Source organism: Anolis carolinensis, unplaced genomic scaffold, assembly GCF_035594765.1.
Source record: "Anolis carolinensis isolate JA03-04 unplaced genomic scaffold, rAnoCar3.1.pri scaffold_10, whole genome shotgun sequence".
Taxonomy (NCBI): domain Eukaryota; kingdom Metazoa; phylum Chordata; class Lepidosauria; order Squamata; family Dactyloidae; genus Anolis; species Anolis carolinensis.
The window spans coordinates 13,168,828-13,186,739 of record NW_026943821.1 but is presented as its reverse complement, the minus strand read 5'-3'; the positions used below and the strand labels follow the sequence as shown (position 1 = coordinate 13,186,739).

The window sequence follows — 17,912 nt, the reverse complement described above, 5'->3', positions numbered from 1 at the left end:
GCCGAGGCGGTACCTATTCATCTACTCGCATTGCATGCTTTTGAACCACTAGGTTGGCAGAAGCTAGGTCTGACAGTCGGGAACTCACCCCGACTCTCAGCTTAACTGCCAACCCTCCGGTTGACAGATTTCCTTTAGCTAGTGGTTTAACCTGCTGTGCCACCGTGGCCTCTAAAGCTTGGGAAAGTGACTTTTGGAGACTACATTACCCCAAATCCCCACACCATTATGACCAAACTGGAAAATTTTAAGCATTGCAGCATACTTCTTCAATATTTCACAAAAGAAACCAGGAATGCATGTGGCCTACCCGCATCAGATGATGAAAGATGGGAAGAAGGAAGAATAGACAAGCTTGGAGAGGCTGCAGCAGTTTGCTTTTGCTTGAGTAAATGCGGAAGGGGGAGATTTTGCCTCCTCCCATGTCTCCAGCTCATTGCGTTAACTGAATGCAACCTACTTTTGCATTTTGAAACCATTTTGCAGTGCCTGAAATAATTTAAGATGAAGCGAGGAACATGGGAGAAGGAAAGAAAGTTGGGACATTTTGAAAGCAGTGGAAATAGTGGGAGAACAGAGGATCAATTTGGGAGCATTGCTGCCAAATCAGGCCAATTGGCAACTATGAGAGAGCATTCCTGAAGTTGCAAGTGACTCTGGTTTCATTATGTAGCTTGACTCTCATGCAGTTGACCTTCCTTATCTATACTTCTTTAGGTAATGTTGGTTTACTCAAGACCTCAGCAAAGTGACCAAAACGCTTTGGTAACACTTTGGTGGAAATGGTCTGGAACAAAATCAAAGTAGGGAGCCAAAGATAACATCAGCAAAGGGACTACAAAGTAAATTCGCTCTCACATCCACAGACTGACACAAAGAAATGTATAATCGGTCACATTCTTCCAGTACACAGCAGTGGCGTTAGTTTTGATAAAGAAAAGGAAGGGAAGTCAAATATGGCATATGGGTTTGAGCGTTGGACTGCGATTTTGCTTTGCAGAGCAGAGCAGAATTCAAATCCTCACTCAGTCATAGAAACTCACTGGATGATCTTAGGCAAGCCACACTATTTCAGCTCAGAGGAAGGCAAGGGCAAATCCCTCTATAGACAAATCTGGCTGCGAAATTTCTTTGATATATCAGAGTCACTGTGGTGTTATGGTCTGATTTTTGAACTACTGTCTGGGAGACAAGGTTTTAAATCTCTAGTCATTCCTGGAGATGCACAGGGTAGAATCATAGAATAGTAGAGTTGGAAGAGACCTCATGGGCCATCCAGTCCAACCCCCCGCCAAGAAGCAGAAAATCGCATTCAAAGCACCCCCGACAGATGGCCATCCATCCTCTGCTTAAAAGCCTCCAAAGAAGGAGCCTCCACCACAGTCTGGGGGAGAGAGTTCCACTGTCGAACAGCCCTCACACTGAGGAAGTTCTTCCTGATGTTCAGGTGGAATCTCCTTTCCTGTAGTTTGAAGCCATTGTTCTGTCTCCTAGTCTGCAGGGCAGCAGAAAACAAGCTTGCTCCCTCCTCCCTATGACTTCCCTTCACATATTTGTACATGGCTATCATGTCTCCTCTCAGCCTTCTCTTTTGCAGCCTAAACATGCCCAGCTCTTTAAGCTGCTCCTCATAGGGCTTGTTCTCCAGACCCTTAATCATTTTAGTCACCCTCCTCTGGACGCTTTCCAGCTTGTCAACATCTCCCTTCAACTGCGGTGCCCAAAATTGGACACAGTATTCCAGGTGTGGTCTGACCAAGGCAGAATAGAGGGGGAGCATGACTTCCCTGGATCTAGACGCTATTCCCCTATTGATGCAGGCCAGTATCCCGTTGGCTTTTTTAGCTGCCGCATCACATTGTTGGCTCATGTTTAACTTGTTGTCCACGAGGACTCCAAGGTCTTTTTTGAACACACTGCTCTCAAGCCAGGCATCCCCCATTCTGTATCTTTGATTTCCATTTTTTCTGCCGAAGTGAAGTCTGTCAAGATCGTTTTGAATTCTGCTCCTGTCTTCTGGAGTGTTGGCTATCCCTCCCAGTTTGGTGTCGTCTGCAAACTTGATGATTGTGCCTTCTAACCCTTTGTCTAAGTCGTTAATAAAGATGTTGAACAGGGTGATCTTGGGTAAGCCATCCTCTTTGTCTTAAAGCAGTGGTTCTCAACCTTCCTAATGCAGTGACCCCTTAATACGGTTCCTTATGTTGTGGTGACCCCCAACCATAACATTATTTTCGTTGCTACATCATAACTGTAATTTTGCTATTGTTATGAATCGTAATGTAAATATCTGATATGCAGGATGTATTTTCATTCACTGGACCAAATTTGGCACAAATACCCGATACACCCCAATTTGAATACTGGTGGGGTTGGGAGGGGATTGATTTTGTCATTGGGAGTTGTGATTGCTGGGATTTATAGTTAACCTACAATCAAAGAGCATTCTGAACTCCACCAACAATTGAATTGAAGCAAACTTGGCACACAGAACTCTCATGACCAACAGAAAATTCTGGAAAGGTTTGGTGGGCATTAACCTTGAGTTTTGGAGTTGTAGTTCACCTACATCCAGAGAGCACTGTGGATTTCAAACAGTGATCAATCTAGATCATTGAACACTGGTGGGGTTTGGGGAAAATAGACCTTGGCATTTGGGAGTTGTAGTTGCTAGGATTTATAGTTCACCTACAATCATAGAGCCCCTTGAACCCCACTAATGCTAGAATTGAGCCAAACTTCCCACACAGAACCCAATGATCAACAGGGATTTGGGTTCCTAAGACCATCAGAAATATGTGTTGTCTGATGGTCTTTGGCGACCTTTCTGAAACCCCCCTCGCGACCCCCGCAGGGGTCCCAACCCCCTTTTCTGAATAAATCTTTACAGAATCAAATACCTGAAAGGGACCACAAAGGCTATCCAATCCAATCCCCTTCCATTTAGCCTCACCCATGAAATTCATGATGTCGCCTAAGTTGGCAGGTGACATGAAGGCACATAGAAACCTGATTCAAGTGGGGACAGTCCCAATTAATTCTCTATTGTCCCACTATTTCAAGTGGTTTTAAAATGTCCTGGTTTCTAAACCCTCTTCCAACTGTCCTCCTTTGTCCCCAGCTTTCTTCAATTGCTGCAAACTTAGTTCAAAGTGCTAACCTGGTTTGTACTCAATCAACTCAGCAGGCGGAGAGGAGAGAATGAGGTGCAATCCTGTCATTCTTAGGCTCCTTCTACACTGCCATATATTCCAGATTAATAAAAATAGATAGTGGCTTGAAAGCACATTACAACAAATAGACGCTTATTAATAAGCAAAGGAGCATGGGTCAAAAAAAGGCAGATGCTTATATTAGCTTGTCTATTACTGTTGCAAACACACAATAGATACCAGATGAAAAAAGGACCTGTGTGTTAATGGCATTGATATTTCACACCAAGGGATTTTGCCTATGCCCTTTTCCTCCTTGTCAAGTTCAGAAGACCCTTCTTTGCCTGGTGCGCTCTGCATTTATTTGCAATGGCTTGTTCCGTGCCTGCGCCTGATGAAGGGTGTGTTCCTCCAATGAACACAACCATTTCCTAACAAAGATTAATAGGATGTTTGAACTACAGTTGATTTTACTATATTGTAAGAGCAACAATTCAAATATATTCAGTATTTATGAGCCTGATAAGTATGCAGCAGGCAGGAAATGGAAGGGAAAGAATGTGCAGGCATGGTGTGCCTCTACATGTGCACGGATGTGTGTGCACAAGATGCCCTTTCTCTCGGCATCTCCATAGTAAGTGACTTGATGGCCAACAGTGTTAAGCAGGGGCAGACCCAATTGATCCTCTGTCATTCCACTTTCCAAGCTGCTCTTAAAAGGCCCCAGTTTACCTTCCTTCACCTTTTTCCTGTCTCACTTCCATTGCAATAAAGTCCAAAACACCTGAAGGGCCAAAGTTTGCCCATGCCTGTTCTAGCAGTTGTAACATGTTGGACATATCCAAGTTTCCAAACAGTTTTCAAAGGCAACCTTATATAGAGTGAGTTACAGTAGTCCCAACTGTGGCCAAATCTACACTGCTATATAATCCAGTTCAAAGCAGAGAATCCGGATTTTATTTGGCAACGTAGAAGGGGCCTAAATCTACACTGCCATATAGTCCAGTTCAAATAAAATAATCTGGATTCAGAAACTGGATTATATGACAGTGTTGATAAGCCACAGCCAACACTTGTACCAGATCAGGCCTTATCTACACTGCCATATAATCCAGTTTCTGAATTCAGATTATCTACTTTGAACTGGATTATATAGCAGTGTAGATTCGGCCACAATGAGAATATCACCTTTGTCTTTTGCCTTTCTTTGCTCATTCTTTATCCAGCTTTTTCTGGCATATAAACAGCCCTTTCTCTGGGTCGAAGGAGGAAGCCAAAGTTCTTTTTACGTTATTGTTCTGGACACAATTGCTCCCTTCATGGGCCGGGACTGGAGATCTGTGGGTGGGGAGGCCAGATTGGGAGCAGTGACAGAATAAATATTAATCTGGATGGGCCAGGTTCACAGAAGAGCAACCAACAGAAGGAGGAATTGCCCGGGGCAAGGACAAGGGAGCCAAGCAACTTCTAGGGTTTGTCCCCAGCATGGGGAAGAGAAGAGCCAGGGCAGTCATGCTCCCCCTCTATTTGCCTTGGTTGGACCCCACCTGGAATACTGTGTCCAATTCTGGGCACCGCAACTAAAGGGAGATGTTTACAAGCTGGAATATGTCCAGAGGAGAGGGACTCAAATGATCAAAGATCTGGAGAACGAGCCCTACGAGGAGCGGCTTAAAGAGCTGGACATGTTTAGCTTGCAGAAGAGAAGGCTGAGAGGAGACATGATGAGGGCCATGTATAAATATGTGAGAGGAAGTCATAGGAAGGAGGGAGCAAGCTTGTTTTTTGCTGTCCTGGAGACTAGGACGCAGAACAATGGCTTCAAACTAGAGGAAAGGAGATTCCACCTGAATGTTAGAAAAAACTTCCTAACTATGAGAGCTGTCCAACACTGGAATTTTCTGCCCCAGAGTTTGGTGGAGGCTTGATGGCCATTTGTTGGCAAGGCTTTGAATGTGATTTTCCTGCTTCTTGGCAGAATGGAGTTGGACTGGATGGCCCATGAGTTCTCTTCCAACTCTATGATTCTAAGAGAATTGGAAGTAGTGGTCAGGGAAGATGGATGCATAGAAAACAGAACGCCTCATATGCCCTATGGCTGGAGTGGCTTTGTAATTTTATAGACCTGCAAAAGTAAAGTCATGAGGACCTACTTTGGCTTCTATACAAGAGGTTTCCAGGGGTGTCAGATTGAAGGATTTGGCTTGAATCGTTTGACTTCTCTTTCACCCCCGTCACTGCTTGTATCTGTCTCTTTTGGATATTCCTCGGAGACCTCTTGCCCTTCTTATATACCACTTCAGCGCCGTCCCATCTCAAGCACTTTCCTATTATAATAATATTTGCTCAGGGAGTCTCTCGTCCTGCCTTGGCTGCCTTTCAAAGGCCAAGTCAAGGGTGATTTTGCAGAGTTCGATACTGGAAGGGCAAAGAAGGGAAGCGCATGGGGCAAACCTTCTGCCTTTCCCAACGTGTATTACCTTTCCAGGAAAAAAGTGGGGAAGTCATTTGCTAATCTTAATTTGTCCAATATTTAACAGGTAAAAAAGGGACATAAATGCCAAGTAACACCTGAGTGTGGTCAATATGTCAATAGTTATGAATGAGGGAAACAGACAAGCTAGGAAAGTAGCAGTTTGCTTTTGTCAGTCCCTTCCATACTGCCCTGTATCCCAGGATCTGATCCCAAATTATCTGCTTCTAACTGGAGGCCCCTTCTACCCTGCCATATAAAATCCAGAGTATCTGCTTTGAAATGGATTATACAAGTGTAGACTCATATAATCCAGTTCAAAGCATATAATTATCTGATTTGATAACCTGGATTATATGGCAGTGTAGATCCAACTGCAGTCATCTCCTCTCTCCATTGCTGAGTTAAAGTATCTTTGCATGTTGAACTCAGGCCCCTTCTACACTGCCATATAATCCAGATTATCAAATCAGATGATTATATGCTTTGAACTGGATTATATGAGTCTACACTGATCCACATTATCTGCTTTGAAGTGGCTTATATGAGTCTACACTGACATATAATCCAGGTCAAAGCAGATAATCTGGATTTTATATGGTAGTATAGATGGGGCGGCCCCTGGTAAATCTAGATAGTTTGGAGGTATGTAAATAAAATAGTTACTGTCATTTAGAGTTAAACGGATTGAATCAATAGAAAATAACAACAACAACAACAACATTCTTATATCCAGCCACCATCTCCCCGAATGGAGTCAGGGTGGCTTACACAAGGCACAAGATGCCTAAAAAGCAGAACATGAAATAAATGCAATTGAAAATACAAACAACGACATAAAACTCAGAATAAAACAAGGCTCATCGGTCGATGGCAATAATGTAAACATGACCAGGCTGTAAAGAATAGGACAAGGGAATGGGAATAGATTCAAAGCCATTAGACATGTCCAAAAAATCGTTTTGAATCGTATATCAGATTTATTTCAAATTGTTCTCGCTTTTTGATACGTATTCCGAGACATTGTCTCACAGCACAACCAGCAATGTAATTTGAACCATTGTTGGCCCATTCTCTAATTGTCTCTTAATGTTTCATTAATTTTTTTCCCCCAAAATTTTTTTAAATATATTTTTTAAATATTTTTTTAAAAAAATTGTTTTTGCAACCTACCTTGAATGGGAGCTTAGCGCAGCCTAACATGGCTGCCGCTCCCCGGCCAATCAGAAGCTTCCACGATGGACCCAAAGGTGGGGGCTAGGGTCCTCTGCGTCCACGTGGAAGATTGCCATAAAAGCCCGTTGTGTAGCCCGGGCGAGCCATTCTGGGCTGGGCTTTGTGCGGAGAGGGTGGTGGTCTGCAAACGGAGAGCAAGCAAGCCTCTTGAGGGAGAGAGAGGGTGAAGGGGCCCAGTCTGGCTGTTCCCACTGAGGGGTTTGGAGAAAGGGTTAGGGTTTTGTTGCTGGTTCTTTCTCTTAGCAAGGGAATTTCTAGTTTTCAAAGTATCTTTGCACTCCTTGCCAGGGCATTGCTTTGCCGTGGTGGTCACTGGTCCATTTCTAATTGAAGGCATTGGGTTGAGGCTTGTGGGATTATATAGCCAGAGACACCATTGATTTCCAGTGTCCTTCTTGCTTACAAATATAGCAAGGGAATTTCTAGTTTTCAAAGTATCTTTGTACAACTTGCAATGGCATTGCAAATTTGATGAGGATAGCTCAAGAAATGAGGGCGGGAGAGCCCTGTAAAAGTGTGTCCCCCCCCCCCCCCCGGGTTCCTTTTTTTTTGTGATTGCGCATGCGCATCTGCCATTTTAGAAACATTTAGAATCATTACGAATTTTCGGAAATATCCGAAATTTTGGGGTGAAAAAATCGGAGATACTTTCTATATCGAAGCGCCAGCGCCCCCTACTTTAGAAATGAGAATTGAAACATTTTTTTCATCGATCGGACATGCCTAAAAGCCATAGATGTTCTTTTACCAAGTTCCCATTGATTCAGTGGGAATTGATATTACTATTGATTGGAACTAATGACAGATTAATTATGCTAGTAGTATTTGCATGAGATCATTGATTGGCTATATCTTTATTAACTGCTGCAATCTGTCTTTACTCCCAGATTAGGGAAATCAGGAAAGAAATAAACCTTTCAATAATATAATAATAGGATGTAGGACTTTGGCTCCTAGGAAAAATAAATGTAGTGCTCATAAAATTTGCAAAGTAGAATAATCTGTTGTTCTCTCTCATTAGCATCACAAGGAGCCGTGGTGGCGCAAAGGGTTAAACCCATGTGCTGGCTGAACTGCTCACCTGAAGGTTGGGTTGCTTGCCTTCATTCGAAGTTGCCATTTCGAATCTGCGAGACGTGATGAACTCCCGTCTGTCAGTTCTAGCTTGCGGGGACATGAGAGAAGCCTCCCAGCAACAGATCTGGATGTCCCCTGAGCCACGTCTCTGTAGACAGCCAATTCTTTCACACCAGAAGCAACTTGCAGCATGTTCTCACATGATTCACAGCTTCTGACATGATTAAAAAATTAGAAGCATAGCTCAACATGTTAGGTTGGTTGGACTAGAAATTCAGGAATCCTTTAGCCAGGTACCTGGGAGTTGTAGTCCAAAATGTAACTTCTACAGAAGTATGCATAGGATTGTTTCATGGGTGTGTGAAAGAGACAACTCCACCCACAAACCAACGGTCTTTGAAGGCAGCACCTGCTTCATCTGTTAAATTGGCTTATTTTGGAAAAGCTGTTGCCTGCAACAACATCACAATGCAGTGTTTGTTTTATCGGCCAAGACGCCTTGGCCACACATCTCACCTGCTGGCCTGGGCGCTTGCATTTAACTCTGATTCGGTGAGAAGCATGTGAAGCTATATCTAATCTAGTGAAACAACAAGGGTGTTTTTAAAAAGTAAGAAAACAAAGCTAGCAACAGAGTGACAAGCTTTTTAACAACACCTCCACTGATAAGTACTATGTTTGGAGAAAAAAAGTATTACAGTAGCGTCTCACTTATCCAACACTTGCTTATCCAACGTTCTGGATTATCCAACGCATTTTTGTAGTCAATGTTTTCAGTACATCATGATATTTTGGTGCTAAATTCGTAAATATAGTAATTACTACATAGCATTACTGTGTATTGAACTAAATTTTCTGTCAAATTTGTTGTATAACATGATGTTTTGGTGCTTAATTTGTAAAATCATAACCTATTATGATGTTTAATAGGCTTTTCCTTAATCCCTCCTTACTATCCAACATATTCGCTTATCCAACGTTCTGCCGGCCCGTTTATGTTGAATAAGTGAGACTCTACTGTATATCAAGGTTGTACTAGTTGGGAACAGAGCTTTGGAAAGTTAACCTTGGGGTTATAACTCCTAAAGGATCCCGCAGTGGCGCAGCAGGCTAAACCGCTGAGCTGCTAAACCGAAAGGTCGGCAGTACGAATCCGGGGAGTGGGATGAGTTCCTGTTGACCTAGCAGTTTGAAAACATGCAAATGTGAGTAGATCAATAGATACTGCTCTGGCGGGAAGGTAACAGCGCTCCATGCAGTCATGCCGGCCACATGACTTTGGAGGTGTCTACGGATATGCTGGCTCTTTGGCTTAAAAATGGAGATGAGCACCAACCTCCAAAGTCAGACACGACTAGACTTAACGTCAGGGAAAAATCACAGTCCATCTGTGACTGTCCTACGTGGGGATGACAGAATATGTAGTTCAATTGCAGTTTAGGAAACGGACCTAGTTCAACAACTTCCAGAATTTTTTTCTGAGCCAGCACGGCCAATGGTGATTGCAATCAAAAAGTAACTCTTCCAAGCAATTGATGAAGTTCCTTTTCTTGCACAAGCTCTAAACATAGAGGAGCCCTGTCCAATTATTAGCCTGATGGCCCTAGTTGGCAAATAAAAGAGGAGGTTCAGCTCTGGAATCTGTCCACGGAAATGAGGTGCCGATGCCAATGCAGTTTTGCACCTGCAGGAACAAACAAGCCAGTAGAGAGCTTTCAACACATGCAAAATGTGTGTGTGTGTGTGTGTGTGGGTTTTTTTAACAAAGTCCTTCTCTTAATAAGCTTTTGTTCAAACTGCATGAAAAAAAAATCCCATCTTTTTTGTTTGCTCTGAATATCCTGTGGATTAACCATGTTTCCTTCACCTGTTATGGTTGATAGCCACTTATAAACTCACCTGCCATAAATGAATCTAATCTGTCAAATAATGTATCATCCACTGTATGCGTGCCAGATTTTTGGGAATGATTATTCCAAGAGGGAGAGACACGTGGAATTGGGGTCCTTTGGGTTTTTTTTCCCTTCGATGTCAACATGGGCTAAATGCCCCCAAAGGGACCAGATGACCTCAAGGCTATGCAGAGTCAGCCCTGGTTAGTACTTGGATGGGAGACTGCTAACTAATACTGTTACGTGATAATACTGCTGTGAGCTCATCCAGGTAATTTTGGTATATGGGAATCTCCATAACCTTTTGGAGATTTTATGATGTTTGGAAAGGAAGGCACGACCTTATTAGAAGTCGTAACCTTTTGGGGAAATGATCCCATAACCTTTGGGAAAAATGGCAATCGTGCAAGGCAATTAGATATCTCAGCTGTTAAAATGATGTACCTATTTATCCCTTTGAACTGTTAGGGACAAAGATATGCCAATGCACATACACAGGGTGTTTGAAAAAGAACTCCCTTAAATGGTGAATAGGGAGTTCTTTTTCAAACACCCTGTATATATACAGTAGAGTCGCACTTATCCAACATAAACGGGCCAGCAGAACGTTGGATAAGTGAATATGTTGGATAATAAGGAGGGATTAAGGAAAAGCCTATTAAACATCAAATTAGGTTATGATTTTACAAATTAAGCATCAAAACATCATGTTATACAACAAATTTGACAGAAAAAGTAGTTCAATATGCAGTAATGTTAAGTAGTAATTACTGTATTTACGAATTTAGCACCAAAATATCACAGTGTATTGAAAACATTGACTACAAAAATGCGTTGGATAATCTAGAACGTTGGATAAGCGAGTGTTGGATAAGTGAGACTCTACTGATACTTTGATACAAAGTTTCAGAAGTGTTCTTTCAGTTTCTCAAAAACATCTACTCTCCCTTAAAACAACTCTGTTTAAAACATGCTCTCAAGAGACAAAAATAAGTAGACTTCTTTAAAATAACATAGTTGGTTTACTTACAAACTTCATGTATTCAGCATACAGGTACTTTGCAAAGCAGTCCAGTTACAGATAGGATTTGAAATAGTTTCTCTGTGTAGCTAATACAGGGCATCTTTCTTAGAATCAACACTCCATAGTCTAAAGCATCTCTCTGTTCTGAGAGTCTAATAAGAGTATCTAGTCTTTTTCAACTGACTTCTAAACTGTTAGCTCCAGCTTCTGCCAACCTAGCAGTTCGAAAACATGCCAGTGTGAGTAGATCAATAGGTACCATTCCAGCGGGAAGGTAACGGTGCTCCATGCAGTCATGCTGGCCACATGACCTTGGAGGTGTCTACGGACAACACCGGCTCTTCAGCTTAGACATGGAGATGAGCACCAACCCCCAGAGTTGGACATGACTGAACTTAACGTCAGGGGAAAACCTTTACCTTTAAGCATACTGTTTTAAAATTGAGTTTGAGTCCTGAACAAGCCCAAATTTGATCACATGGTCTGCAGCCCCTTCTACAACATAGAGTTAAGGAAAACTGCACACCAATATACACACATATAATACAGTAAACAATCTGAATTATATACACAACAAGTAACTAGGGGAGGCTTGAAGAGTTACTATTTACAACAGATACCCTGCAAATATTTTGGAATGTAGTTCCTATCAGCCCCAGCTGCCTGTTAGTGATTGGGGACAATTGTATTTGCAACTCTTGATGTGTGTCCGTAACAATAAAATTCATTTATTTGTATTTGCAAGCAATGTGGTGGCAATACAGAAAAACAGTTGTCAGAATACTTGTGATACGTCAGGCACCTTTGGCCCCTGACCCTGTGGCTATTGCTGACCAGGACGAAGAAGACTTTGGTTTTCTTCCAGGTCAGCAAGATTCAACTCCTTTCCAGATGCCTTCTATTGACATTGCTGAGCCAGCTCCAATTAAGGATGCCCTTGAAACAGTGCCGGCTCTCTCAGATTCTCCGGACGGGTTAGCGTTTGATCGCAGTTTTTGAAAAACAGAGAGATCACAGAGACAAAGCTTGAGGAGAAGCGCCAGATTAGCGGAGCGTGGTGACTATGGCAAAGCTTAGTTCTCTTGGGAAGAATTAGGGAGTCAGGCACCTGGCGCGGTGACTATGGCAAGCTCAGTTCTCTTGGGAAGAATTGGGGAGTCAAGCACCTGGTTTGGGGGAGCTTATGAACTGCAATAAAAGTATTGTGCTGGGAAGTTTCCTTTGCAGTGTCAACATTACTTCTCACTGAGAAACATCATCGTCTCTAGCTCATGCATCCCAAACGGTCTGACGGCGCACTTACTCCTGAGTAGACTGGGCGCCGGTCTACCTTCTGCCCAAGTTTGGACTGCGTTTCAGCTCCTGTGTATCTAGCTCGTGCCTTGCCTTGAAATCTTGCTTTTGGACGTTTACTCCAGAGAACTCATCTGTGCTACCTTGCTCCTTTCCCCCACTCAATCCTCAAATCGAGATTGAGTGTGTTTCAGTTTCTGGACTTTGAACCTTAATATTGGACATAAGACTTTCACCTATTGGACTAATTTTGATCTTCTCTGAAAGGTCAATTGCCTGCTCAACTTTTCTGCTTATTTTCTTTTGGAACTTTGTTTGCTTCAATAAAGATATATTGTTATTGGCCTCTGTGTTGGTTTTCAGTGCCCAGGGGTGTAACAATACTAATGTAAATTTCAGAACTGATGAAAGGATATAAAGGCAGAAAACACAGAAAAATGGATCAAAATGATTCTCCTGGAAGGGATGTTGCCATTTAAGCATCAGCTGGGAGTCCTGGCTGATGTGAAAGGGCCGAAATGGCCCATGGAGTCTCCCTATTATGTTTTTCAATCTCTCACTCTTTTTTCTTCCTCTTTCAGTGGTTTGCCTATTCCTTCATGGTGAAATGCCTCATCAGCCTCTCCACAGCTGGGCTGTTGATCCTGATCCTTGCTTTTCACATCAAAGAGATCCAGGTAACCTTAACCTTCTTTTTAATGTGAATGTATAGGGTTTAAGATGTCTCCAATCAACCTCATTCCGCTTTGTTTAAAATTTATTATCGCTCCTTTGTAACACTTCATCCATTACAACCTCATACTGTTTTTCTTTTGTGGCTGTACCTTCTTACGTCATGTATTATTTTCTCTTACAGCCAGCCACTGACAGAGGCCTGTGGTTTGGCACAGAGGTGGCATCTAAACCTTTTAAATTAAGAAAATAGCACATATGAGGTCCTTAGCTCATATTCGGCAGAACAGTAGATGTTTAGGTGGAAACTCTGGGTAGCTTTGCCCCCTTTGAGGTTTTGTAGACCACCTCACTATTTCCATGAGGTTTGAGCTAAAGAACGTTCCCATTGATCAATCCCTAGGAGACGGAATTGTCTCTGTTATTGAGATCCACAGTCTCGTGGCCTCCAACTGTCCCGATTTAGGACAGTCTGTATTAATTCACTGTCATCCCACTTTATGAACTCCTTTAAAAATGTCCAAGTTTAATAATAATACAGTAGAGTCTCACTTATCCAAGCTAAACGGGCCGGCAGAAGCTTGGATAAGTGAATATCTTGGATAATAAGGAGGGATTAAGGAAAAGCCTATTAAACATCAAATTAGGTTATGATTTTACAAATTAAGCCCCAAAACATCATATTAAACAACAAATTTGACAGAAAAAGTAGTTCAATATGCAATAATGTTATGTTGTAATTACTGTGTTTACGAATTTAGCACCAAAATATCATGATATATTGAAAACATTGACTACAAAAATGGCTTGGATAATCCAGAAGCTTGGATAAGTGAGACTCTACTGTAATAATAATAATAATAATAATAATAACTATAACTTTATTTTTATATCCCACTCCCATCTCCCCCAGGGGGACTCGGGGCGGCCCACATGAGGACAAGCCCGATATCAACATACATTAAAACAATCATAAATTAAAATCAATTTAAACAATAAAACCATATAGTTTCTCTCTCCTCCTTTCCTCAGTTGTCCTCAGTTTGCTTGCGTTGCTTCAAACTGAGTTCACAGAGCAAAAGTAGTTTGCATTTAATTTATTTAGCAGAAGGAAGGAGAAATGGAAATATGCCCTTCCCAACAGAGAAAAGCAAACTGTTGCAGCCTCTTCTCGTTTGTCTTTTCAAATACAGCAGAGTCTCGCTTATCCAACCTTTGCTTATCCAACGTTCTGGATTATCCAACGCAGTTTGCCTTTTAGTAGTCAATGTTTTTGTAGTCAATGTTTTTAATACATTTTGATGCTAAATTCTTAAATACAGTAATTACTACATAATGTTACTGTGTATTGAACTGCCTTTTCTGTCCATTTGTTTTAAAACATAATTTTTTGGTGCTTAATTTGTAAAATCCTAACATAATTTGATGTTTAATAGGCTTTTTCTTAATCCCTTCTTATTATCCAACATTTTAGCTTATCCAATGTTCTTCCGGCCCGCTTATGTTGGATAAGTGAGACTCTACTGTAATAACATGTGAAAGTTGTCCTCCTCTGCTTTCCTACCCCATCCCTATAGGAACAGTGACCTCACTTCTTCATCTTACTATACCTATTTGTGTAGGGACCTTTGCTTCCCCATCCTCTACAGTGTTTGATACTAGAGATTTTGTTTCATGTCAGGGGTGAGAAATTGCAAGTCGCTTCTGGTGTGAGAGAATTGGCTGTCTGTAAGGATGTTGCCCAGGGGGTGCCTGGATATTTTGATGTTTTTACCATCCTTGTGAGAGGCTTCTTCCTACATGAAGCTGGAGCTGATAGAGGGAGCTCATCCCGGGTTGGATTTGAAGCGGCAACCTTTAGGTCAGCAACCCAACCTTCAAGTCATCAGTCCTGTCGGCACAAGGGTTTAATTCACTGTACCACTGGGGGCTCCTGATACAGTAGAGTCTCACTTATCCAACATAAACGGGCCAGCAGAATGTTGGATAAGCAAAAATGTTGGATAATAAGGAGGGATTAAGGAATAGCATATTAAACATCAAATTATGTTATGATTTTACAAATTAAGCACCAAAACATCATGTTTTACAACAAATCGACAGAAAAAGCAGTTCAATACACAGTAATGTTATCTTCCATTAATGAATTTACAAATTTAGCACCAAAGCATTGCAATGTATTGAAAACATTGACTACAAATACATTGACTACTAAAAGGTAGACTGCATTGGATAATCCAGAATGTTGGATAAGCAGAGGTTGGATAAGCGAAACTCTACTGTACTAAAGATGGAAATATTAGAAAATATTTTAAAAATGGTTGAAAGATACATGTTCATCTATCAAAACCACTGATGCGAAAAATCCTGTCCTGAGGAGCATCTTTGTAGTTGGCACAAAATTCACATAGGGTGATGTTGCACAGAAAACAAAACTATTTTCTGCACAGAAAACAATATTTCTACACATCCACTATGTTCACATTATATTCATATTATAATATGTTCATATGATAGCAATTTTCTTCCCTCTGCAAGGAAGTATTTAAAAACTACACAGCTTTCAAGGCCACTTGTGCAGAAACTGCACATAATATTAATTTGAATATTATGGGCAGTTTCATAGAATCATAGAATCATAGAATAGTAGAGTTGGAAGAGACCTCATGGGCCATCCAGTCCAACCCCCTGCTAAGAAGCAGGAAATCGCATTCAAAGCACCCCCGACAGATGGCCATCCAGCCTCTGCTTAAAAGCCTCCAAAGAAGGAGCCTCTTCCACGGCCCGGGGGAGAGAGTTCCACTGCCGAACATCCCTCACAGTGAGGAAGTTCTTCCTGATGTTCAGGTGGAATCTCCTTTCCTGTAGTTTGAAGCCATTGTTCCGTGTCCTAGTCTGCAGGGCAGCAGAAAACAAGCTTGCTCCCTCCTCCCTATGACTTCCCTTCACATATTTGTACATGGCTATCATGTCTCCTCTCAGCCTTCTCTTCTGCAGGCTAAACATGCCCAGCTCTTTAAGCCGCTCCTCATAGGGCTTGTTCTCCAGACCCTTGATCATTTTAGTCACCCTCCTCTGGACGCTTTCCAGCTTGTCAACATCTCTCTTCAACTGTGGTGCCCAGAATTGGACACAGTATCCCAGATGTGGTCTGACCAAGGCAGAATAGAGGGGGAGCAGGACTTCCCTGGATCTAGACGCTATACCCCTATTGATGCAGGCCAGAATCCTGTTGGCTTTTTTAGCTGTCGCATCACATTGTTGGCTCATGTTTAACTTGTTGTCCACAAGGACTCCAAGGTCTTTTTCGCACACACTGCTGTCAAGCCAGGCGTCCCCCATTCTGTATCTTTGATTTCCATTTTTTCTGCCGAAGTGAAGTATCTGCATAAGTAACCTTGAAAGCTGCATAATTTTTAAATACTTGTAGTTGGAAGACAGTTGTTATTGTTGATCTTTGCTTCCTTCAAGCTTAGAATAATAGAAACATAGAATTGGAAGAGACCATAAAGGCCATCCCATCCCAATTCCGCCATACGGGGATACACGATTTAAAGAAGAATGGCATCTCTGTCCTGTGTGATGGAATTTCCCAACACAGAGGGCTTTAGGAGGAAGTAGAAAATCCATTCTCATCCTTGTTTCTGCTGTCAGAAGTTGTTTTGGCTGGAGAACAACCTCACTGGATCTTGGCCAGTGGTTCCGGGTAGATGGTGTTTGTTGAGGGCAGTGAAAGGGGGAACGGAACAGAGGTAGCACTGCCAGACCTCTGGCTGAATGTCTGCAATGCTTTTGAGGTGCATCTATCCATGCTTTTCCTTGGCCCAGGTATAACAAGAATGGTTTGCTGGAGCAGCTCGTTCCCATTTACCATGCACCATCAATTGGCACATCGAGGGGCTAAACATCGGTACTGTGCTGTTAAAGAGGGACAGACAGAAGTTGTTGTGGGGTAATTATGACCTACTCCTATGGCCCAAGGCAGAGGCCCGGAACCAGTTTTTTCAGTTCTTGTGCTCCTGGTGAAGGGCAGGTCACCTAATCTAACCTTGCTAGGAGGAAGATTTGCCCTGTTGGGAAGCTGCACTCAACTAACAGAATTGTGACAATGGAAGATTTTGTTGTAATCTATTTTAGAGTACAATTCTCAAAATCCTGGGGGGCATTCTGCTGGTTGGGGTGGGATTCAGGGAGTTCAAGTCCAAAAAAGTAGCACTTCCAAGTTCCATCTAACCACAGCAGGCCAGAGGCCGAGATTGAATTTCAAGTTCTCGGTCCAGGAGCATTGCATTACTGTTGTACCCTCAGCTGGGAGCTCCCAATGGCACAGTGGCTTGTGGGTTTTTCTGCCTTGATATTTTGGGTTATATGGCTGTGTGGAAGCACCCTTAGAGAGAACATCACTCTAGGATTCTCTAGATCCTCCAATGTGATTCTATGTATTTCTGTTGTTCAGTTTCCATCCAGTCGTGCTGGAAGACCTGAAAATTACTAGAGAGGTGTTCTTTTGGATAATACAATAGCAACTTCTTTATTTATGGTTTGTCACTTTCCTGGGAGTTGTGTGCTTCTAACTCCACTGAAGGTAATTTTACATGACTTTGTGTAATAATTTAATGCACGAATCTAGGATTGTGTACATTGAACCACCAGAAAGCAAGTACATCACTATCTGAGGCTCCTTCTACACTGCCATGTAATCCAGACTATCAAAGCAGGTGTTCCACATTATCTGCTTTGAATTGGATGATATGAGATAACCAATTTCAAAGCAGATAATCTGGATTTTATATGGTTGTATAGAAGATGCACGAGCCCCCGGTGGCACAGCGTGTTAAAGCACTGAGCTGCTGAACTTGCGGACCAAAAGGTCGCAGGTTTGAATCTGAGGAGTGAAATGAGCTCCTGTTATAGCCCCAGCTTCTGCTAACGTAGCAGTTCAAAAACATGCAAATGTGAGTAGATCAATAGGTACCACTCCGGCGGGAAGGTAACGGTGCTCCAGTTATGCCCGCCACATGACCTAGGAGGTGTCTATGGACAATGCCAGTTCTTTGGCTTAGAAATGGAGGTGAGCACCAACCCACAGAGTA

The 17,912-nt window shown here is 42.3% G+C and overlaps 1 protein-coding gene across 1 annotated transcript in view; it reads left to right on the top strand.

The window, feature by feature from the left end:
* kcnn4 (potassium calcium-activated channel subfamily N member 4) overlaps nt 1-17,912 on the top strand; it is a 54,953-nt gene that overhangs the window by 19,950 nt on the left and 17,091 nt on the right. The window contains exon 2 of the mRNA XM_008113770.3: nt 12,729-12,824. Coding sequence (XP_008111977.2) covers nt 12,729-12,824 — 96 coding nt within the window. The remainder of the gene's footprint in view (nt 1-12,728; nt 12,825-17,912) is intronic.